Source organism: Fringilla coelebs (genome assembly GCF_963513975.1).
Source record: "Fringilla coelebs genome assembly, chromosome: 7".
In the NCBI taxonomy this organism is placed as follows: Eukaryota; Metazoa; Chordata; class Aves; order Passeriformes; family Fringillidae; genus Fringilla; species Fringilla coelebs.
In genome coordinates, this window is record NC_140035.1 from 33,330,085 (window position 1) to 33,355,058 (window position 24,974).

Sequence of the window (24,974 nt, forward strand, 5' to 3'; positions counted from 1 at the left end):
GATTTTTATTACACCACATGCTTTTTAAACATGTATTTTTTACACTGCTAGGGAAAACTCAAGCCTGAGGCTTTGCTATGACTAAATTTGAAGAGCTAGGAAGATGAGTAAAACCAGTTCTCTAATTTCCCCTGCAGAGGAGCAAGCTTCCCTTTGCAGGGAGAGCCCTTTCCCTTTCCTTTGCCTTCATGGCTACTTTGCAAGCCTGGATGCAGGCATGGGGTCATGGGCAGCCTGAGTGATGGCTCCTAAGGCTGTCACATGCACATGTGTGTGAACATTTCTGCCTCCCTTTGAGGCCCAGATTTTCTTCTAGGAGTGGAGGGAACAAAGTTTGGGTCTTTGAAATTAGCACCTGCAGTGGTGGGCAAATAAAAGGTACCTGTACTCCACTGGCCATATCAAAATTCCTTGTTTGCTTGGCATGTGCCTTTGCTGGAACAAGGACATTAGCAGCTGGGTTAAAGGGATTAAGGTCTCATCTGTAGTCATAAAGTGAAAAACTTCAGAAAAGCCTTCTAGGCTTAGGACCCTGTGTTTGTGAGCCTGTATCCATGGTTGCTTTCACAGCTTGTTCAGATTTTTGGTCTGGTTTCTGAGCACTGGCTTGTGGTAGGTGTGTTTCTACTCACAGGTTTGATTTAGGGGCAGAAGCTGGAATAATAAATGTGTGATCGAGCAGTTGCTCGTGTGGTTGTAACTGAAAAGAACTTATTCAGCTAATAAATGTCAGCCTGTGTTCTCTGTGCAACCTGGTCTAGTGGAAGGTGTCCCTGTCCATGGCAGGGGGTTGGAACTAGATGATCTTTAAGGTCCTTTCCAACTCAAACTGTTCTGTGATCCTATGATTATATCAAGGTGCATTTTTTCAGATCAAATGAGAACTCCTTTTGCTGCACCCCTGTTTTGCAAAGTATTTTAAACAGTATCCGGCCTCTTCAATTTGTTTTAACCTTCTGAAAAGAAAGCATCCCCAGCTGCTGAGCTGAATCTCCCTGATTTTTAAGCCTCTCAGCATTATTACTCTCCTCTAAAATTGCTCACCCATCTCTATGTCTAGGTGCCGCGCTTTTCGTGTGCACCTCCTGCTTGAGCATTTGCACCCAGGCATAGTGTGTGCAAAAATGAAACAAACAAAAAGGTCTTTCCTAAAAAATATGAACGTATCTCCGAGAGATTGGTCTGAAATCGCGTTCATGCTCCCAGTAAGGGTTTTACTTCGGGGAGAATTCAAGCCCTCGCTTGCTTTCCGGCGAAGACGAGGCAAATTTCTCTCCGGTTCTTCCGAGCAGGCGATCCCCCCCTCCCCTGCGCAGGGCTCTCCTTTGTTCGGGGCCGGGCTGCGGGGCGGAGAGGCGGGACCCGGTGCGCGCCCGGCGGGGGCAGCGCGGCGGGGCCGAGCCAGGGCGGGCGGAGCCGCCCCCGCGCCGCGCTGCGCCCGCTCGGCCCCTCGCTTACCGTCGGGCCGGGCGGCATGTGGCGGGGGCTGCCGGTGCTGGCCCTGGCCGGGCTGCTGCTGCTGGGGCGGGCGCCGCCGGGGCGGGGGGCGGCCTGCGAGCCGGTGCGCATCCCGCTGTGCAAGCCGCTGCCTTGGAACATGACCAAGATGCCGAACCACCTGCACCACAGCACGCAGGCCAACGCCGTGCTGGCCATGGAGCAGTTCGAGGGGCTGCTGGGCACCAACTGCAGCCCCGACCTTCTGTTCTTCCTCTGCGCCATGTACGCGCCCATCTGCACCATCGACTTCCAGCACGAGCCCATCAAGCCCTGCAAGTCCGTCTGCGAGCGCGCCCGCGCCGGCTGCGAGCCCGTCCTGGTCCGCTACAGCCACGCCTGGCCCGACAGCCTGGCCTGCGACGAGCTGCCCGTCTACGACCGCGGGGTCTGCATCTCCCCCGAGGCCATCGTCACCGCCGAGGGCGCGGGTGAGTGCGCGGGGACCGGCACCGCCGCGGGGACAATGGGCGGCGGGCGGGGAGGGCAGCCCAGCCGGCCCGGCAGCCCTGCCTCCCCTCCGACCGCTCTCTCGGATTCTCTCTGCTTTGCCCTCCGCTCTTTCGCTGTCTTTTCTCTGCCTTTAGCAGCCGCGTCGCTGCTGGAAAAGTTTTGCTGTTGGGCACAGAGTGTGTGTGACAAGTGACAGCCCCGCCACCGTTCTGGGGAGCGCGTACGAGTGTGGGAACTGCAGCCCTCGTTCCACATGAACGGGAAACGTTTCCATACCGGTCTTCTACCGGGGATCCATCGGCAGCGATTGCTGGCAGAGAATGAAGAGCCATCCAAGTGAGGGGCAGCCCCCTGGCTGCCGGCTCCCCCTCTCCCCCCGCTCCTCTCTGCTTCTCTCCAGCCGCTCCCTCCCAAAGCAGGTTGCTCCCTTCCCACACAAGACCACCACTCCACAGATTCTGGGAAAGATCAGTGCCCAGAGGAGCCCCAGGCAGGAGCTGGGGGGCCGGGGTCTCCCCAGCCACTTCTGCGCCAGTGGTGGCACATGCACACGTGGAGGGGAGAAAGCGTGCTCATCTCAGCGGTTAGCAGCAAAAGTACAGGTTCCCCAGCAGGTCCCTGGGCTATAGAACTATAGGCAGGTGAGAAGTGTAGCAAAGTGCAGCCTTCCGTTGTGTTTTGTTCCCAACATCCCTGAAGCCAGCCAAACGCTGCATCCTGCACCCAAGCCCTGATGCTGTGTGACCACTGTGGCCTCAGAGGGGCTGCTGGAGCTGCTCAGCTTTCTCTCTGCATCCTGTTTCACCAGCTGAGTTCACTGTGATCCCACAGGATGGCTGCTGCTGGGTGTCTGGCTGCCATCCAGCACCACTGTCCGAGGCAGGAGCATCTCTGCACAGTCAGGTGAGGGCTGCTGACTGCTCAGACCATGCTACAAGCCCGCTGTGGCTCAGGGATCCTGCTCTTGTCACAGCTGCCTTTGGACTGGAGGAGTTGGCAGGACACCCCTCCAATGTGGTGAGCTGAGCACCACAGAGATATTGAACACAAGGAGCTATTGAACAGAAAATTAAAGCAAGCTGGTGGGTGGTTATCACGAGTGAGCTCTGACCTTTTACAAAGTGACTACAGTTCCTGTGTATTTTCAGGAAAGCATTTGCTGCTGGTGGATCCACGCTACCATTTTCTTTGGTGCAAAGTTTCAGTGCTGGTGGCTCTGCCAGACCTCTCCATCAGAAGACTTGGAGAGCAGTACTGGGGTGGGAGAGCAGACCAGAGGGGTCAGAGCAGAGCAGCCCCCATGCACCCCAGAGCTTGTTGTGCTGCTACCTGTCTCCTTCAGTGCCCACAGCTGCAGTGCTGGGTTTTGGGAAATCACTGACAGGCAGTGGATCTCACCTCTCTGTTCCCCCCCAGCAGTGGCCTGGGAATGAAAGGGGGATTTTTCGTGCTGTACTCAGCTCTGTATTTTACTGTGCTTCTGTCCCACTACTAACTGCTTTATGTATCCCCCTGCCAGTAATGCCAAACGCTGTAATTCCTGTTTTCTTCTCCTAACAAAATATCACGCTTCGGTTTCCTGACCGTGCTCCCCAGCTCAGCCTTCCCAGGTAAGCTGCTCTCTCTGTCTCCATTTATTTACAGGCCAGGCAAACCCTAATCCATATCTGACTATTCTCTTACCCTCTGCACCTCTTGAAACCTCCATACCCTCGTATCTCCAGTCATTACTGCTATCTCTAACTTCTAGCTGCTTCTCTCTTCCCTTTTCCTACTTTTTTCCCCAGCCCATGAACGTAACCATCTATTTTTGCCATCAGCTGCTGCTTTCTGAGCGCTGCAGTCCTGCTGGGGTAGTTCTGGAGAGAGGTGTGGTTTTGAACACCAAGCACCTTTCTCTGCAGCATTGAGGTGCTTTCAAAACCACCTTAAAAATGGCTCCAGCATGAGCAAGGTTTGGCAGGTCTGCAGCGATTTGAAAGCAATCACATTCAAATCTGGAGGGAGGAAGCTTGGCTGAAATCCCCCCCGAGTTACCTATTTCTGAGGACCTCAGCAGTACAATAACCTCTTTGAGGGATTCCAGGGCCAGATCCATGAAAACTCTCTTTCAGTGAATGAGAACCTGATGACATTCTCATTTCTGGGCTGAATATTTTGAACTGATGCATTATGCACCAGACTGAAAGAATCCTTCTTGAGGGAATAAAACTGTTCTTTTAGAAAGCAGAGGGAAGGATTCCTGTTCTAGGAAGAGGTAAGGTGAACACTTTCAAATCCAATTCTCCAAATAAAAGATTGCAGCTCAGTAGAAGACATAAATAACCAACTGCCTGATGAGTAGTGTGTAGAATCCCTGCTCTTATTTGCTTTAATTTTTCTCCTCAACATTCTAGCCCCTTCTGCTGTCTGTAAACTGCACCTAATAGAGTGGGCAGAAATATAATCCATTGTTTTGTGGCTTTCTGTTGTACAAGGGGCTTTTTGTATTCTTCAGAAGTGAAATCTTGTTTTTGCTTTTATTCTTTTCCTACCTGTAACAGAGTTCTACGGTTTCCTTTTCTCTTGAGGTTTCTGCATTATTGCTGGTGAACATTAGAACATTTGTCATGTCCCTTCCATAAGGAAGCAGCCTTAAGGATGATATTTGTCCTTGTCAGAGCAGGGACTGGGTTCACAAGCCCAGTTTTCATCAGTTATAGTCCCTGCATCCCAGTAGCCTGTGCCTGTTGCAAAGTATGGAGGAACTATGGTTGGTAAAATCTGTGATAAATCTCAGAAGATCACTTTCAGCTGTTGAGGCACAGTCCACTACAGACATCTTCTAGGACCTTTCTCCATTTGAGTCCAGGTGTGAGGAAGCTCCAGACACTTCCTGTCACAGCACCAAGGGCCTGCTTTGTCTGTGATTGAGAAAGCTGATAACAGTGGTGTGTTTTGGGCTCAGTTAGAGGAATAGCTGTGCACACCCCCTGGGCTTGTGCTGGTCTCTAAAACCTGAGTGGGAGTGTGGACTGGGAGGTCTTAAGTTCCTCAAGTTACAGAGACTGACTTAAAACATCTGGGAAGTGTATGTTTCTTGATTTTTCATTCACTTTGGGAAACATCCGGGTTCCTTTATGGCCAGAAAGCAGAGGGATGCTGCAGGCATGGTGTGGGTGTTCTGGAGGTGAGTGTGGTGCTGAATAATTTGGCTTTTTGTGGAGGATCCAACAAATCATCATCCAGGAGGGAGGATGAAAGAGCATCGTGACAATACATCAACACCCTGTGTGTCAGATTAGTGCATGCTAGGAAGTCTCCTATGGCATTTATCCCACATCCCTCTCCTGGGCTTTTTGGAGGTGAAAGGTGGTTGTGTGCAGACATTGGTATAAACTGTGTTACATCTCTGGGAGGTCCTGATTACTTGGTCCATTTATTTCATTCTTCCTGTGCATATGCTCATTCTTCCTCCAATCTATCAGATTATCTGCTTCCCTCATTCAGGGCCCTGTCAAACTTCCTTAGGTCTGTGAAGAAGCAGGAGCTGCTGAGAGAGAAAATTGTCTCGAATCTAGAATTTCAGAGGCAGGACCTTGTCTTTAGTTTTGCAGGTTATAAGTGGCCAGTGTTAGCATGGGGATGCTGACTAAAAAAGCATCTTCGACATGTGGCTGCTACTGCCTAGAAGAGTGTTTGTCTCAAGTGAAATGTTTATTCCTGTTTTGGACAGGGAACTAGCAACAAAGCCAGAAGAATGTGATGGTTGCTGTGCATATTGGAAGTCAGATCTGTCAGGCAGGTTGTCTCACCTTATCTTACTTAGATAAGAACATAGCTTGAAAGCATGTTTGCCTGTTAATAAGATGTTGGAGAAAAGGGAAGCCACATCACGAGGTGTCAACCATGTGTAGTTAACACCCAAACTATCATAAGATGTCTAAGGAGAACTTGGACTTTTTTTTTTTTTAAAAAACACCATCTCTTAATCATTAAAGAAAATTACAGATTATTCACATGATGGACACCTATTTTCTTAAATCATATGTGAACCCATGATTTCTCCATGTTGCCCAAATCTTCCATGTCTGTCTGGATGAGTTCCTAGTAACCCAGCATGTTAATTTGGGATTGCAGGCTTAAAAGGCAAGTGAACAAGCCATTTCTCATGCTTGTTTTTTATGTACCTTAATTTCCAAAACAGTGCTTTCCAAGCTCCAGATCAAATTTGTTCTGACTCAGTCTTTGCCTAGCTGTACTTAGAGCAGTTGATGTGGATGGCAGTGCTGGGGAAGTGTTACAGATTCTCTTGAGGACAAGCAGTCATGCCCAGGTTATAGTTTATAAAGTTGGGATTTGTTTAGGTCTTTGCCTGAAACTTGGGAGCAGCCTAATTTCTCAGTTAAATAACAAAATTATTACAAGGTTCAAGCCTGAAACAGGACAGGAGAAGTAAATAAGAGAATTTAAATCTCAGTAATGAAGATACCACCAGTGGTGTTAGGTGCTTACTACAGTTCAGCTGCCTTTGTAGGCTGAGTCCCCTGGATTTTACAGCCTAAGCATTTAGTCAATACCTGGGCCATTAAATGTCACCAAAACCTGGTGGGATTTCTTATGAGGAATAAAATGTTATGTGGAACAGCCATGTTGCTGGCTGCTCTGCAACTTGGAGTTAAGAGTTCTTTGTATTAAATGTTAACTAGAATAAATTTGCTTATCACTTGCCTTTCCGTGCATGTTTCTGCAACCAAATTAGCAAAGATCCTCTCTGTATTAATGGCTGAAGTAAATGACTGTGAATTTATGCATTGTGGAAGGGTTTCTTAATTAATAGGGCTTACAGATATCTCAATCTGAAGAAGATGCCCAAGCAGCAGCCACTGGCTATGGTTTAGTTCTTTGGAGCACAGTGCCTGGAGTGGCTTCAGTAATAGCTGGGCCATATTCTTTAATAATAACGATCAGGATCGTGTTATTTTTTGCCTTCCTCTGCCTTTTAACATTTTTTATTTAAACAGTGGTATAGGAAAGATGTTTGCTCAAAACTAGGTATTAGCAAGTTGTTTCTCTGTTCCAAACCTCTCATCTAAATCTGTGGTTGCAGGCACTGTTATTTTGTACACTTACTGTGTAAGTGGCTTTTATTTAGCTCTCCTTCTTAGTGTTTTGTTTTGTTGTTTTTTTTTATATAGAGTCCCTCTGTAAAGCAGTTAATTAGGATGGCATATTGGAAAAAACAGTTTGGATTTGTCCCCTGCTCCTAAACAAAATTTAATAGGAAACTTCTGGATTGGATGTCTGGATAATATTCCCCTCTTTGGCAATCCAGCTAACCATCACTGACAGGTATTTATTTCAGAAAGATTGCTTTGCATAGACAGAACTTGGCAGAGAGTTTGCCCATGAAGAGATGTGGAACAATAAGAAGTGAGTTGTTTGGGGGATTTTTAATAGCTTTTTTTCCCCCTCCCTCTGTCTGTGTTGCAGCTGAAGGTCTCAGCTTGGTGGAGAGAGGCCTTTGTCCCTGGGGCTGCTGGGGACAGGGGCTGGATTTCAGAGGGGTTGGGTGGGTGCTCACACACCCCTGAGACCTGACAAGTAGCTGGTGGCAGGCCTGGCCTGGACCCTCTTCCCGTCTCCTGTCTGGTAGGTAAGCAGGGACCAGACTGTAAGAGTTTAACTGGGGAAAGGGTCAGAGAAGTGAGGAGGGTTTCCAGAGAGCTGTCACTGAGTGCCAGAGGTCTCCAGTCCCCTCCATAAGCCCATGCTCCTGTCCATCTGCAGAAACCAGTCATCCCTGAATAGGCACGAGTGCTTTGGAAAGGATAAGCATGCAGGCAGGGTCAACACTTGCCTGACCCAAGCCCTCCCAAGTCCAAAATGAACTATGAACTGATGTATTGGTGCCAGTTCACCCCTGCTGTGCTCACCCATGGCTGTGACTCAGGCTGTCCTGCTGCCTTTGTGCAGGCACACAAACAGGAGGCACTTCCCTTCATGGCTGCTCTGCACACAGGGTCTGAATTGCTCTGGCTGCACACACAGCTGATTCTGCTTTGGGGTGGGACAGGTGACCTGGCAGTGCAGAGTTAGCAGATGCCTCGAGGCTGTGCTGTGCTGTAATTTGGGTAAAAATAAGTTGTGTACCTAAGAGTGTGTGGGAACATCTGGTAGAGCAGGTCAGTTCCATGCTTGTTTGCATGTCTATACTGCCCACACCAAGTGCTCACTGGTTCTCCTCGTGTTGGTGTGAGCTCCAAGGACAGTTCCTCAGCCCATACCCATAGGTGTCATACTCCACCTGGGCCAGGGAAGGCTGTGAGCCCTTTACTGGGCTCTGGTTTATTTTGAAGTGTAATTTCAGTGTGGGTTGGACTAGGTTTGCTCAAACACCATGAAGTCATGCCTGCTTGGATCCATCCTTGGTTTAAGTGGGGACAGTGCACTTCAAGGCTGCTTTTTCCTTCTGTGGATGGGAATGGTAAGCATTTGATGTGATACTTTGCTTGTCTTCTCCATGATGAAGATTTTTTTCTGTCCCCAGTAACAATTTTGATGGAATGGGGAATGTGCTTTGAAGCTATGAACAAACTATCCCTGAAATACCTGTTTTGGTGGGAATTTTAGCTTGCTGGGCCAACTGAAAAACCAGAGGAGTTGGCTTGGTCATACACAGATAGCCTTTGAGAAGACCTGAAAGGTGGCCAAGGCAGCTGAGTGAGAGGGGCAGTGGATGTGGAGAGCTTTTTCTGCAGGGATTTTGGTGCCCAGAGTGGGGAAACATCCGAGGCCAGCCCTAGGTACACTACATGGCCACCTCTCTGTGGCTGCTGGCTGGAGCGTTCTGCTGATGTTTTGTCTGTAGCTGGAGCAGATGGGAGGATTATCAGGCCACAGACCTCTCTCTATGCTTTTACCACATCAGAAGGAATTGTAGACTTAAAGCTGCAGCTTGGCTGAAAAAACAAGACAACAGATAACTGACCCAGGAGGGGAAGAATCAGAAATGTGGTTGTCCTTTTGTTTACCATCTGCAAAAGGGAAACCATTTCAATTCTTCTTTCATCACATCCTGGAATACCAGAATGCATTTGATGCAATATAAAATGCATTCTTAATATGCATTGAGAATAACTCAGGTGAATAATAAAAATCAAACATGTAAGAAAGAACCAGCTTGGATAGTTTGACTTGTTACAGGGCAACATGGTGAAGATTCAGAGGTTCTGTGGAAGTACCTGATTGCAAAGATCAGACTGATTCCATAAAAATGTTGGGCTTTTTCTCTATAAATGAAGATCCTGTGGTAGTTTGGATCTTTCTTTGCAAGAAAATTGACCTGATGTTTTATTAGCAACAGGATATTGAATATTAAAGAGCATCTATTCAATCTTCCTTTGCTATTTTCTATACCCTTTGCTCTTTATGTTGGTTAGAATAATTATTCCTGAAGTCTCAATTTTTTTTAAAGTCAATTATTATGTGAGGGAATTAGTTGTTTTTCAGCTTTACTCTTGCCCTGACTGTGATTTAGCTGCATCCTCATTTATGTAAATACAGTTGCATGTTGCTATGAGTAGTATAAGTATTCATTAAGTGGAGATTAATTTTTTTTTTTAAACAAGGATGGCAAAATTAGAAGGTTAGCTAGGTAATATTAATTTTTTGTAAACAGGTTTTACAGAATTTGTGATTATATAAATATAAATATATAAAATAAATATAAATATATATATACCTAGCCCTTATAGTTTAATCCACACATCTGAAGTCATCATGAGTACTGAGTATCAGGAGTGTCCTGGGCTGTCTTACAGCCAAAACCTTACAGCTCAGGCTGCAAGAGAGGAGCTTTTGTTGCACTTCTGCATTGCAAAGGCAGCAGTGTTGCCTCCATGATTATGTAAGAATCTAAGAAAGTTGATTGTAGGATACCAGATTCCAGAATTGGAAGAGCAGCACAAATGAATAAGTCTGCAAAATTACAGAAGGACTTTTTCTTTGAAAGCTCATTTGTTTTTCCATTTTATGTGCCATTCTAATGAAGTGTCCTGCCTCTCTCCCAGTTCTTGTTCCTCTTGCATTTATTTTGTCCTCCTTAGCTCATTCAAGGTTATATGCATTAACATGCTTGTTTTTCATGATTAAATATATGTATAAACCCATTAAATTGTGTGATTTAATAAATAGGTTTGAAATGATGCATTTTACTAATGTGGGACACAGTCCACTTATGAATGTGGCTGAAAGCAGTTCTTTGGGCAGAGTGCCTTTTTAAACTTCTGTTCCTTATCTGTCCTTCAGAGTAATCAGTGTGTTTTTAAACTGAGGGGAAGGTCTGAAATATTTATTTTGGCATTTGCTTCAACAGTGTGATTATGGTTGGTTGATTTGATTTCCTCAGTAACCAAAAAAATCCCCAAAAGTAATTTCTCCTTCATCATCTAATTAAATGCAAACACTACACATGTTTTCTGTAGGTAATCAAAATTCATGGCATAAATATCAACCCTTGTCTGAAACCTGCCAGTCTGTAGCAATGGAAATGGGATATTTAGTCTGCTTCAGCATTGACCATGATGTGCTGGATTCAGGTGAAATTTGGGTGAAACATTGTGTCAACTTTACTGAATTGACCTCTAGAGTATTGCAAACTGTTTATTAGTGAAGTTATTAAGTTTCCACGTACTAAATATTAGAGAAAGAGAAAACATTGTCATGTGTGTGTAGTGAAATAATCCAATATTAAAAATACTAACATTTCTTTACATATTTTACAAATCCATGCCAGATTTCCCTATGGATTCTAATAACGGCAACTGTAGAGGTGCTGGCATTGGTAAGTACATTTTTATAAAACTGTATAATAAGTAATAAAACTGTATAATAATTTTTATAAAACTATAATAAGCTGTAGACTTTCAAATCTTTAACTAAGTGGAGTAATAAATGATACTTAAATACTTGGTCTTGACTGAGAATACTGTAGATTTTGCTTTTGCATTCCATGGGCAGGTGGGATTTGGGGACTGCTCAGCCTCAAAATGTCCATCAAAGCAGGAAGGCTGTGCTGATTTTATTAAAAGTTTTGTCTTGAACAGAGAGACTGATCACTAAATTGATTTTTCTCTTGGCAAAACCAGTGAAGATAATGGTTCATTTTGACCTTAAAGTTTCCAAATTAAATTCAGTACTTTTTGTAGATAATGGCAATACTCCTGTTAGCCTGAGGAGGCTGAGGGTGGCACCTTCTGAGGCTGGTTTTATTCCAGCAAGTCCCCTGTTGCTTTTTATTGCTGTTTTGGTTTTGCTGGAACTGAATAAAACTGAATAAAAGCACTTGAGCATTACCACTACTTGCCAATGCAAAGAAGCAAAGCCCAGGATGGTGGCTAATAATTATAGGAATGTGAATCTTTTGCTCATGCAAGCCAATGACTATAGATTTCCTTGAATTTTATTATGATTCCATCCAAAGTTCTCCTCTTAGATCTTTGTCAAGAAATTGAGACTTAGAAGCCCAAGCATTGACCTCCATGTCTTTCCTTCTGCAGAGATGCTGATGAGCTACAGTATGCACTGATGTTCACTGCAACAACATAAACACCTAAAAGGTGTTGAACCTAACATTAGATACCTATAGATGTAATTTCAGCATTAAGCTCTGTGACCAAATTGCAAAAATATATTAGTGATACCCAGTTTATAATACAAATTAAAATTTTAATCAGTAGGTCCCAATGTGAAAACAGCTATATTTGTGCAAAATGTTCTTTAAATCACAGTGCATACCCTCTAGAAGCCCAGGTACAGTTAAAAAAGCCTCATAAAAGCAAACCCCTTAACAGGCTTTGCTTTAAATTGTCTTGAGCATGGGACCATGTTGGGAAGACTGGCTAAAGATATTTGTTACTAATGTTAGTATCTTGATAGTTTGAAGCAATTTTCAATTGTGTGGCATTGAGAAAGTTGGGATTTCATGCACAATGTGGACTGTACAGAAAGCATACAAGCTTCACTTTGAGTATGAAAGCAAAGCTGGATGCTCTCTTAAATCAAAACAATGAGGAATATCTTTACTGCTGCCTGTCCATAGGCATGTAATTCCAGTGAGTGACCCTGCAGTGAAAGAGGAAAGTTTCAGTCATATTGTTCCTGTTGTGATGCTTTTCCATGGCTGAAAGCAAAACCAGACCTAAAAAAATCCCATCTAGAAAATAGGGTAAGGATGCACAGAGTAATTGCTGCTGCAGTATCTGCTTTTACTGTACAAACAGGATTTCTGGTTCGTTGTGCTACATCTGTCTGAACTGACAAACACAGTTGGACCACCTAAAAGGCCATGTCTCAAAATGGCTTTATTTATGTGTTCAGTAAAGTAAACTTGTAGTGAGACTTTTTGTTTGTTTTGCAAGTAGCAAATGGATTTTTTTTTTTTTTTTTAAGAAATCTCATTCTTATCTTTGTGCTTTCTGCATTTTCCTGCTTGTGCTGCTGTGCATGGTCACAGGGAGCAGTACTCATGGGTTATCCCTATTGGAGACATCTTTTTTTCCCTGTCAGTGTCTGCTTGCAAAACCTTCCCTCTGAGTCTGCATGGGGGTTTTTTGGGAGACCATTTTTACCTCTGTTGGCAGTGAAGTACATTGTTTTCTGCTTCATCACATGCTCCTCAAGTCTCTCATAAAATTTTCTAGAGTGTTTATTTTTTATCCTTTCTTTATCTGGGAGGTGTTTGCCAGGTTTGAGTGCCAGGTCAAGATTGCAGCCAGGTTTTCCATCATGCATGCACATTTATTTAAGATGACACAGATGTTTCTTGGTAGCAATCCATGGGGAAAACCATTCTCTCCACGTCTTTTGGCATTTACAGAGTGAAGTTTTCAAAGACAGAGACTTTGAGCAGTTTGTAGTCCTGTATTTATTGGAAAAGAAGATTTACTGGCTAGCTGTGATCTCAGCCAAAGCCAGTGGGAATCTCTGCTGCCTGTCTCTGTGCTTGGGACATGCCATTGTTGTGCCCTCAGAGCTCTTCTGGTACTCCTGGCAGCTTCTGAGGAGGCTGTCAGGTGGGATGGGATTTTCCCTCAGCATCAGGTGATGCAGTACATTTTTATAGCCACCTTTTGTGGGTGTTTCCACTCCCTGGGGGAAGGTCAACATTTTCCATCCTTGAAAAATCACTGTACCAGGGACTGGGAGAGAGGAATTGGTTCTGGCTCTGACTTTGAAACTGACCTTGGCAAATGACTTTTGTGTTAGTTTCTGTATCTCTAAATAGTGATTAGGGATAAGGCAGCATTTTGAACAGTTCTGTTAAATATAAACTTAAAAAGCATGAGGGTGACTTGGAGGTTCTTCAGCAAGCACATGGGCATGGCAATAATTTAGAAATAGAACTAGACTAACAAAACACAGTCTAAAATTCATAAAATCAGCCAATACTGCCTTAAAACTGAAGGAAATGTGAGACTGTGTTCTTGTGCTGCAATTTAGTCTATTTTATTTCACCTGGGACACAGTGCAAAGTTCTGTAGAACAGGAGAACATTACAGTGTGCCACTTGTTGGACTTGTTGAGGTGCCTGTGTGAACTTGGGTCATAGGAGCACATCTTCTATTCTCTGTCCCAAGGCAGCTGTCCTTTGGCCTGCTGTATCCATGAGCTCACAAAGGCAGAAGGGAAGCCAAAAATCACTTCCCTTCTCTGCTTTTGTTATTTCAACACAAACACATAGAAAAGTTTAAGTCTGTAGGACTCTGTGTATAGAATCCTGAGGATGTGTTTGAAATTCAAGGAAATAATATACTTTTCTTTTGAAGTGTTTTCCTCTTTCCTGTGTTTGTTTTTGGTTTTTTTGTATTTTCAACTACAGAAATTCTTCCAATGGAACATAATGATTCCATCGATTTAAATTTTTTTTAATATGCAGGAATCTTATATAATCTAATAAAAGTTCTTTTTCAGACTCTTCATGTTGGATTTAACTAAATCACTAGCTTATATGCATGGATACTTAGAATGATAGTGTATAGAAATAAGCTGCAGTAAATCTACTTCCATTTATGCCAAATCAAATGTCAAAATAGATGCACATGTAATACTGGGATCTGCTGTTTGAAATTACTTTACCAAACCACACTTAGACACTGGTGCAAAATAAAAAGTAAATATTTGCAGTAGAACAACCAGCCCTGAAATACCAGTGGTGTTAATGACCACCACTGTGGCTCTGGAGCTTCAGCATTAGCATTCCCTGGGCACTAATGAAAATGTTTTTACCTCTCTTAGAGTTCCCAGCTGTCTGGCATCTGCACCTTTGGAAATGCTGCTCTGACAGTGCTCATTTGTGTTGTTTTTTTGAAGGCTATCCTTCTGGCCACAAGGGCTAAGAATTTCTCTATTTTCTCTATTAAATTTGGACTTCTGGGTCATAATAAAATTGTGTAAAATTCACACCATTCCTCATGGTGGATTGGATGGAGCTCTCAGCAGCCTGATGCAGCTGAAGATGTCCCTGCTTATTTGCAAGGGGGTTGGACTGGGTGGCCTTTAAAAGTCCCTTCCAATGCCAACTCTTCTGGGAATGCCTGCTAGCCAGAACATCCCAGGTTGCTAAACTCACCTGAGATACTGACCTGATAATATTCAAAATAATGCTCAGTCATGCACCGCCACAGTATTTTCTTTCTGTGTCTCTCTTATGGTCTGTATGATAAAAGGAACAGAAAGGAGGGCATTCCTTAAGTCTAGCACAGAAGAGAGAGCAGCATTGCAAGGATGGAATTACAGCACCTGTGAGCTCAGGATTGAACTGGCTTAAAATGATGATTTTGTCACTCCAGACTCCATGTCCATGTGTCTTTGTTGTTCTGCTGTGGTTTGGGTTGGTTTTTTTAAAATTTCAGTATGTCAGGTTTTCTCCTAAAAAACATTTAAGGGCTCATGGACAGTTCCACATCTTCCAGCAGAACTGGCCAGGAATGCCCTGTGGTTTTTAGTGTTTCACTGTAATAAGCAAGTCAGTTCAGTGAAATTTTTGTTAGGTGTTTTTGGATTTAACCCTCTTCTGGCTTAGAGATGGTGTTTTAAAAACTTTTATTCCATTTTCAGTCTCATGAAAAGGGTGAGACAGTACAGGTGCTATAATTCACACCATCACAATCAAATTATTTTTGTGTTAGTTTCTGTATCTCTAAATAGTGATTAGGACTAATGCAGCATTTTGAACAGTTCTTTTTAAATGTAAATTTAAAAAGCGTGAAGGTGACTAGGAGGTTCTTCAATAAGAACATGGGCATGTCAATAATTGAGAAATAGAACTAGACTAACAAAACACATTCTAAAATTCATAAAATCAGCCAATACTGCCTTAAAACTGCAGGAAGTGTGAGACTATGTTCTTTTCTTGCATTTTAATCTATTTTATTTTACCTGGGACTAATCAGAAGCCAACTATTTCCTAATTACAATACACTATAAGTGTTTCTTGGCTTAACAAGATTTAACAGATCAAATTAAAACAGGTGATAGATCATAGTTAGATGACTTATTTAAAAGATAAAGGTTTACACCTTAGCTAAAAAAGTTTTGCAAAATAAATTTATATGCAATAATAATAATAATAATAATAATAGAATAATAATAATAGTAATAATAATAATAGTACTTTGTGTACTTCACTGTACACAGCAATCAAATTTATTTATTGGATTTATTTTCTATGAATCCAGCTCCCACACTGTGTGAGCTCCAGATTTTGGGAAGATTGTCACTGAACACATGCTTTTTTTCTTTCTAAACAAATCTTTCTGTTTCTGTAGAGCGCTGCAAGTGCAAGCCTGTGAAAGCTACCCAGAAGACCTACCTACGTAACAACTACAACTATGGTGAGAGCAGCTGCACAGCCAGCTCCCAGCCCTTCTAAAGCTGCAGGAAGGGGCAACTTCTCACTAAAAAAGCCTAAAAAGTTCACTGTTACTGCTGGTAACCCAATATTGCAGGAGGAAGGTGTAGCCTGGAATGTTTCCAGATTAGAAGGATGGAGGGGATTAGCTTGATATGTTATTACAAGGGTATCTTTGTTATTTCAGTTTTAGTGCAGGCATTTGGGGTTTGTGTACTTCTCTGGTGTGAGCAGTGATGCAACAAACATGGCATTGGGGGCTGCTGTGCCTGAGCTTCCTCTGTGATTTCCAGTATGCTCAGCTTTTGCAGAAGGGTGTGTTTGTGGCAGCTTTCATGCCCACTAGCTCTGCATGAGATCTGACAGGTTCTTTTCCTTCTGGTGTTTTGAAGCCAGCAATGAGCATCTTGCCAGCTGTGTTATGCTGTCAGTAACACCTGTAAAAGTGCACATGTCCTGCTCTTCAGGCATGTCACAGCTCCAGGCTCATGTTTTTCTTCATACTGCTTGTTTCAAGCAAATTAAGCCAGTGAAACCACTGAATACATATCACAGGCACTGAACAGTTGGGCCCTTCCTTATTACAAAAACCAGGCTTTTTAAGTTAAGCCTTATCAGTTACACAGTTTTAAATCATAACAGACATCATCCAGCCAACCACCACACACCACAATGTGAGCACACCATGGTTATGTAACTTTTTCTACCCCTAATTCAGCTGAGCCACTCTGCCACAGTCCTCTTCTGCTTGGCCAAAGTAGCAGCCCTGAGCCATGATTTTACAAGGGTTACAAGGCCCTCATTTTATAAAGCTTTACCAATATGCAACACTTCCTTTTTTCCCAATAATCAGGTGAAGAGCCTTAGGTTCAGCCAAATTTTAGGCTTTATTTAAATGGTAGTGGTTGTATAATATTTATTAGGATTGCACATTTATAAAGCCAGAGTCAGATAATCTTCTTTTAAAAATAGTTAAAAACTAAAAAATTACAACTGTATTTGAACACTTTTTTGGTCAATAGTTAGTTTTATGTTGTTTTGGTGGATTTGTTTTTCAAAAAATTAGGGTGACTATTCTCTAGTCAGAAACTGCATATGGCAGAGTCATTGGGCATGCTCCTGTCCATTTTCTCAAGCTTTTGAAATTAAATAGCTTTCAAAAGACATTTGAAATACCTCCAAACTAAAGCAATATTTTATTTTGGGATCTTAAAAGGTTTTGAAAAAGGGAATCCCTTAGGGTAAACTGTGCATACTAGATGCACAAGTTGGTGTTTGTATTTAATGTGCCTGCAATACATGCTGGTTAATGGCTGTTATGGGCAATGCATGTGAAGTGAGGAGATGTGTAAATCCGTGGTTTTCTTTCTTCTATGTTACCTTTTTCACATAGGAGACATTTGGAATTTGGGGTATCTCCTATTTATAGTGTGGAAAGGGAGTTTTTGAATGATGTGGCATTCTCTAGAGCACGACCTCTGGGTTGGCTTTGCATTTGTATGTGGTATCAGTTCACTGGTCACCCTGAGAGAATGAAAAGCTTTGCCTTTGAAAGGCAGCCTTTCCTCCTGTGCAACTTGAGGCAAAAAGAAAGGCCAAGAGAGGAAACAATTAGAGAGGTCATTGGGTCAAGATCAGGAGCATTTGAAGTTCAGAAAGAGCAGAGCAGATTAGTTCTGGGTCACTGGAGATGATAGAAAAGGTAAGGGCCTGTCATCCAGCAGAAGTAGTGATATGAGAAGTTTTAATGCACATTCCCTTTTTGTGTAAGGTTCAGAGTGATAAAGTTTGCTCTCTGTACTGCAGGTAGTCAGAGAGGGAACAGTCACAGCTCAAGGGAGAGCACACAAGAAATAGATTTAATATATTTAGCATGGAAAGGGTGAAGAAGAAAGGTAGGAAGGAAGGAAGTCAGAGCCCAACTTAAACAGGACATAAATCCAGCTGGTACATAACTCCTGCTCCTGACCATGTCATTGAGGGACACACTGAGCTACCTGGACCTCCTTGGTGGAGGGTGAAGTAGTGAAGGGAAGAGATGGAGGCAGAGACGTTGCAGGAGTTCAGCTAAGCTTCTGATGAAGGACCATGCAAAAGACTAATCCCAGAGGTCACCAAGAACAGCTTGGGAGTGACCTGCATTATCTGCTGCTCCTAACAATGCTCTTTGTGTCTCTCTCCCAGTCATCCGGGCTAAAGTGAAGGAGGTGAAGACGAAATGCCACGATGTCACTGCGGTAGTGGAAGTAAAGGAGATCCTGAAATCTTCCCTAGTGAACATCCCAAAGGACACTGTAAACCTCCACACAAATTCTGGCTGCCTGTGCCCACCCCTCAGTGCCAATGAGGAATACATCATTATGGGCTACGAGGATGAGGAGCGCTCCAGGTAACTCCTCCTGTGCTGTCCTCGACTGTTCCGCTGTCATAAAGCTGAAAGTCAGAGCCAAAAGGAAGGAGAACTTGGTGTGGGTGTCTGTAGGTCTCCTTCATGGTGCTCAGGGAGGGCAAGGCTCTCTGCAGGCACAGAGATGTTAGTCTTGTGTGTGTTGGGTTGTGTGGCCTCTTGATGGAGGTGTCTCTGTTGTGTAGGTTACTCTTGGTGGAAGGCTCCATAGCTGAGAAGTGGAAGGAACGTCTTGGTAAAAAAATAAAGGTAAGAAAATACCTCACCAGAAGCCAAATTCTGTGGGTGCCATAAAACATCTACCTGTCTTTTCAAAATAAGGGAAGAATATTCATGTGCTGCTTCCAGTTAATGAATATCATGTATCAGAAACTAACTTGGTGTGTAATTTGCTTTATTACTTAGAACTGCATGCTGAGTAAATTAAAGGGATACTTTGCATTACCCCAAAGTATCCCAGTGTAGCAGCAGTCAAAACCTCTGTCTCAAAAAAGCAGATAGTAGGAGTATTTTAACTCTGTGGGCAAGCTGTGCATTCCACAACACATGCCTGCTTAGTTGGGGCTGTGATATGAATTTAGAAAATCCAAATAGACCAAGGGGTTTTACGAATGTTTTTCAGACTAAATCATGGGCAGGGACGCCTTCCACTATCCCCCTTGGTTGCACCAAGCCCCATCCAACCTGGCCTTGGACCCTTCCAGGGATGGGGCAGCCACAGCTCCTCTGGGCAGCCTGTGCCAGGGCCTGCCCACCCTCACAGCCAAGAATTTCTTCCCTGTATTTTGTATAATCTAATCTGATCTAATCCAATTTCTGTCACTATAAAGCCATTACCCCTTGTCCTGTCATTACATGCTCTTGTAGAGAGTCCTTCCCCATCTCTCCTGTAGCCCCTTTAGGTATTGGAAGGTCCTCTAAGATCTCCCTGAAGCCTTCTCCAGGCTGAGTAACCCCAGCTCTCTATATGAAAATATATTCTGTTTTTTTCTTACTTAAATATTTTCTAATGCCTTCCAGGTTCTGGGAGGATTACCTTTTTATGTTTTGATGCACTGCAAAGTATCAGTGGTTCTGACATTTTCAGGGGTGTCACTTTACACAGAATATTCTTATTTTGACACAATTTCTCAGCCATTCGTTTGCCATAATGCTTGTGCCTGTGCAAACCAGTCTTCTCCTCCACTCAGCACTTTCTTCATCAGTGTGAGGGTCACTGGCAGGAAAATACTATTGTGTTTGTAAAAGCAGGATTTTCTGTGCACATTTCTCACATCCATGGAGATTACAGGAGTGAAAGCTACAGGGATCTTATTTCAAGTTGTTGTTTGATTTGGCAGAACCCTGGGAAATCCATTGCCACAGAGAAAATATCATTTAGCTGCCATGGGCTGACTTCTGCTCAGTTTCAGCTCTTGGGTGCTAACATAATTTGTTGGAATTTTTTTGGGGGAACACACTTACTTTCTCCCTTCCTTATTGTCTGTAACCTGCTGCCTCTGCCCTCACATCCTGCCTGGGGATGTTGAGGACCCTGCCACATCACCACCCACTTCTCATCATCATCTTCCTTTCCAAGAGCATCAACAGTTGTGCAAACTATATTTGTTATGTCTTTTTTATTTTTTTTACTGCGATAGCTATTGCCTGCAAACATAAAAACAAATAATAATAATTTTTTTGAATGAACAAAGCCCCCTTAACTGTTTTTTTCATCCTGCTTCCCCAAAAACTGCACAAATGGCTTTATTTAAATGTTATTATTTCCAAGGTGAGTGTGTTGTGCTGAAGCCTTGGATCACACTCTTCATTCACAGAGGCTGCAGGAAAGCCAGGAAACAGTTTCCCTGTCTAAATGGGAATTTTTAAATGTTTAACATTTAAATGGGGACTTTTCCCAATAAGCTCTCATTGCACCCTTGAGCCCAGCGCAGGGTAACATGGTGGAAACAGCCATAGCAGCTTTTGCTGCTGTTTGTGAACACATTTTCTGTGTGAAACATGTGAACAGGTGCATCTCTAGCCTCTCTGGGAATTCCTGTGAGCTCTCTAGTAATTCCTGTGAGCTCTCTGGTAATTTCTGTAACTCTCTGGTTATTCCTGTAGCCTCTTTGATAATTCCTGTAACTCTCTGGTTATTCCTGTAATCTCTCAGGTAATTTCTATAACTCTCTGGTAACTCTTGTAACCTCTGATAATTCCTGCAATCTCTCTGGTAATTCCTGTGAGCTCTCTGGGAATTCCTGTGAGCTCTCTAGTAATTCCTGTAGCCTCTCTGGTAATTCCTGTAACTCTCTAGTTATTCCTGTAATCTCTTAGGTAATTTCTGTAACTCTCTGGTAATCCCTGTAAACTCTCAGGTAGTTCCTGCAATCTCTCTGGTAATTTCTGTAACTCTCAGGTAAACCCTGTAACTCTCTGGTAATTTCTGTAAGCTCTTTAGTAATTCCTGTGACTCTCAGGCAATTCCTGTAACTCTCTGGTAATTCCTGTGACTCTCAGGTAATTTCTGTGACTCTCTGGTAATCCCTGTAATCTCTCAGGTAATTTCTATAACTCTCTGGTAACTCTTATAACCTCTGATAATTCCTGCAATCTCTCTGGTAATCCCTGTAAACTCTCTGATAATTCCTGTGAGCTCTCTGGTAATTCCTATAACTCTCTGGTAATTCCTGTGACTCTCAGGTAATCCCTGCAATCTCTGGTAATTCCTGTGAGCTCTCTAGTAATTCCTCTCTGGTAATTCCTGTAACTCTCTGGTTATTCCTGTAATCTCTTAGGTCATTTCTGTAACTCTCTGGTAATCCCTGTAAACTCTCAGGTAACCCCTGTGACTCTCAGGTAACCCCTGTGACTCTCAGGTAACCCCTGTGACTCTCAGGTAACCCCTGTGATTCTGAGGTAATTCCTGTGTCTCCCTGGTAACCCCTGTGACTCTCTGGTAACCCCTGTGACTCTCTGTGTAATCCCTGTGACTCTCAGGTAATTTTTGCAATCTCTCTGGTAATCCCTGTGACTCAGGTAATTCCTGTGTCTCTCAGGTAATTCCTGTGACTCTCAGGTAATTCCTGTGTGTCTCTGGTGACCGCTGTGTCTCTCAGGTCACCCCTGTGTCTCTCAGGTAATTCCTGTGACTCTCTGGTAATTCCTGCAATCTCTCTGGTAACCCCTGTGTCTCTCTGGTAACCCCTGTGTCTCTCTGGTGACCCCTGTCTCTCTGGTGACCCCCGTGTCTCTCTGGTAACCCCTGTGACTCTCAGGTAATTTTTGCAATCTCTCAGGTAATTCCTGTGACTCTCAGGTAATTCCTGTGTCTCTCTGGTGACCTCTGTGTCTCTCAGGTAATTCCTGTGACTCTCTGGTAATTCTGTGACTCTCTGTGTAATCCCTGTGACTCTCAAGTCACCCTTCTGTCTCTCTGGTGACCCCTGTGTCTCTCAGGTCACCCCTGTGTCTCTCAGGTAATCCCTTTGTCTCTCTGGTATCCCCCGGGTCTCTCTGGTATCCCCCGGGTCTCTCTGGTATCTGCCGGGTCTCTCTGGTATCCCCCGTGTCTCTCGGGTACCCCCGTGTCTCTCGGGTACCCCCGTGTCTCTCCGGTCACCCCCGTGTCTCGGGTACCCCCGTGTCTCGGGTACCCCGTATCTGTGCTGACAGCTGTGCCTTCCCCGCAGCGCTGGGACCAGAAGCTGCGGCAGGCGGGCAGGGCGCGGGCCGAGCCCGGCCCCAGCGCGGCGGCCCCGCGGCCCGGCGGAGCGCGGCAGGCTCGCAGCTAGGCGTGCGCCCGCCGAGGGATGCTGGCATGCAGGGGACTGCCTGACTGTCTGCCGAGGCTTCGTTGTTGGAGCAGCAAAGGAGAAATTGCACTATTGCACGTTATATTCTATTGTTTACTACAAAGTCATGTTTTAGCTTTTATTAGGTTTTGTTCTCCCTCTTTGTTCTCCGCCTTTTTCTTTTTGGATATGTGCAAGTTCTGGAAATGTATTTTTTTTTTTTTCTGTTGTTAAGAAATGTAGAAAACTGCCCTTATGAGATGAAGAAAGACAAGGATATGTTCGGTTTACCTTTTTATCTCCTAAATCTTCTTTGGGAGAGAATTCTGAGGCAAACAGGAATGAAATCTGGCAAAGGCCATTGCTTAAAGTCATGACTCACACTGGCTTTCCCTGTTCACTCTTTCTCGGTCACTGTTTGCTGAAACTTTGGGTAGGTTGTTATCTGGGTTTAAGTGTATAATTTTTTATTCTGAAATATAATTCTGAAATACATATTTTTTTTCTTTTGCTAAGAGAACTGTTTGAATCAGTACAGCTTTATTAAGTTTTCTTACAGATAAACCACTTGCATAAGGCAGAGTCTAAGTATTTCCTGCAACAAGCACAATGTACGTGTACACAGGGAACCTGGTTTTTCCAGTGCTTTGGACCTTGAAGGAAATATTATTATTATCTAGTTCTGTAACCATAATTTATAACTAAATTCATGCTTCTTCTCTTATAATGGCAGTTTTTTTCCCCTTTTCTCAGCTGAGTTATAGGAGTAGACAGACTCACCAGGCCTGCTTCTCAGTACAGGTCTGCAGTTTAGCCTTTTGATTTTGTGGTGTTATTCTTAAATCCGTGCCTACATAAACAAGTGTTCAATGCTCAGTAACATATGTCCAATAAAAGAATTGTAGTTGCCAACCACAGACCTTACCTGACTTCTGAACCAACATCATATTGCTAATACTAGCCTTGAAAATAGAAAATATAAAAACAAAACAAAACAAACCCTTATTTTTTGTGCTTTAATACACATCTGCTTTGCAGATGGTGCCAACATATTGGAAATTATGTTTGTTTTTCTACTCTCCCATGCTTAAAAGAAATTAAAATGAGGTACATCAAAGAACAATCTTCTTTGGCATAGTCTGCAGAGGGGACCCAGCTCTAGTTATAAAGAGCAAACAACTGCTGTGTTCTAGCTGTCAGTACTGTCTTTAGTACACTAGGGCTGTCTTTCATAAGAAAATAGTGTTGAGTTGTTGGGTGGTTTGAAAATATGATGATGATAAATAGGGCAGAAGTATTTGGGAATACTGTAATAATGCTGTTTTAAGATTTCAGTTAATAACCAGCAGTCTTGGGACAGGTTTTCCCTTGGGCTAGATACCAAGAAAGTTGATTAAGAACAACATCCTTCAACACTCAAGTTTTTATTTATTATTAAAAATAAAGGGATAATTTAAGGGAAAGATTGGTTCTGAAAGGTGGCAGAAGGATATTAATCCTCCAGATATTAAATCCTCAGTATTTTCTCAGATTTACACAGATCACAGAATTGTTTAGGTTGGAAAAGACCTCCAGGATCATCAAATCCAAGCTTTGATTGATCTCCACCATGTCAACTAGACCAGAGCACTAAGTGCCATGTCCAGTCTTTTCTTGAGGACCTGCAGGGATGGTGACTTTAACAAGCATTTCTACTGAGTTGGTAAATAACAGAACCATTTGTTAAGTTGTGTATAGCTCATTAAATAATGTTTAAAACCTCATTATTTACCCCAAAGCACCCACTGAAGTCCCATAGATGAGTGCTGGAATCACAGGGTCAGCAGTCACCACTCTGCACATTGTGTTCTGCTATGAAAAGAGCTGTGAAATCATAAAACCCTGTTAAAGATGTGGAAAATCCCCAGACAGCTGGGAGTTTACCCTTTGCTAGCCACCACTTCTGAAGGTGGCCTGTCCCATGCCATTTCTTTGTGATTAACAGCCACCTTTATTTAATCCAGTTGCCACTCAGTACTGACATTAGTTGTATTAAAAATTGCCTGAGCAGAGCACAGTGCTGCACTTTAAAGCCTCAGTAAGAGAAAAATGGGCAGCATTTGTAACTGTCACACATGTCATGATGTTACAGTGAAAATATTTCCCTAACTGGAAGCCACCAGATTGGTATTTTTCCAGAGGTATTAAGCATTTTTCATTAGCACATGAAAAATGAGGGTGGCATGATGGGCTCCTTGGAAGAGGCAAGAGGCATTTTTCACAATCCCTTAATTAACTGAGGAGCCTTTTACAAACTCTGGCACTGCTTTTACCCCATCACAGTGATTTCAGTGACTGAACCTCTGCAGCACCACCCAGACTCACTTGTGCTGAGTGTAGAAATGATCAATCCAGGGACCAATGAGATACTGATGGCACAACATCAATATTTTATAATATGGATATTTCAATATCAATTATTTCAATAGCTTTGAGCAGTATCTCTCACACAGGTGTTTTGTGGCCTGGAGCACACTGAAGTGCTCTGTTGCTCTAAAGGTGCACTTACTGCTTTACCACATCCCTGAGGGCTTTGTGACAAGCTGGACTACTCCACTGGTGTTTTAAAGTGACTTTATTTAAGTTATAGTCTTATTAATTTGACATAGTTGTACATTATTTTCTTGCTTCTTCCCCAGGAAATCCTTTTCTGCCCTTTTTGTGCCCATTTTTGATGTGACCCTACATTAAACTGTCAAAAATGCTCTATATAGCACATTCTTCTGTAGAAGCACACAGCCCTCAGCACAGTGTTTTCAAAGACATCCACTTGGGGTGTGACTTTGCTTCAATTTGTAATGTTTTTTGGTCCTCCAGTTTTATTAACTTATGCAAACACAAAGCCAGGTATGTTCTAAAAGTTTGGTTTGTGCAAAGTCACGTTGCTCAGCTGCAAAGGAAGTGGAGTGTT

General features: G+C 43.3%; 1 protein-coding gene across 2 annotated transcripts; it reads left to right on the plus strand.

Annotated features, from left to right (window-relative positions):
* The first annotated feature begins 1,472 nt into the window (after nt 1-1,472).
* Nucleotides 1,473-23,028, plus strand: FRZB (frizzled related protein). Of its 2 annotated transcripts, XM_084209300.1 has the most exons (6): nt 1,473-1,928; nt 10,727-10,774; nt 15,759-15,824; nt 18,026-18,230; nt 18,434-18,497; nt 21,923-23,028. In XM_084209300.1, exons 1-6 carry the CDS (start codon nt 1,475-1,477, stop codon nt 22,022-22,024), a joined length of 939 nt encoding a protein of 312 aa, XP_084065426.1. In that variant the 5' UTR covers nt 1,473-1,474; the 3' UTR covers nt 22,025-23,028. The 2 variants fall into 2 exon arrangements, with proteins under 2 accessions (XP_084065426.1, XP_084065427.1); XM_084209301.1 differs by lacking the exon at nt 10,727-10,774.
* Nucleotides 23,029-24,974: the final 1,946 nt, after the last annotated feature.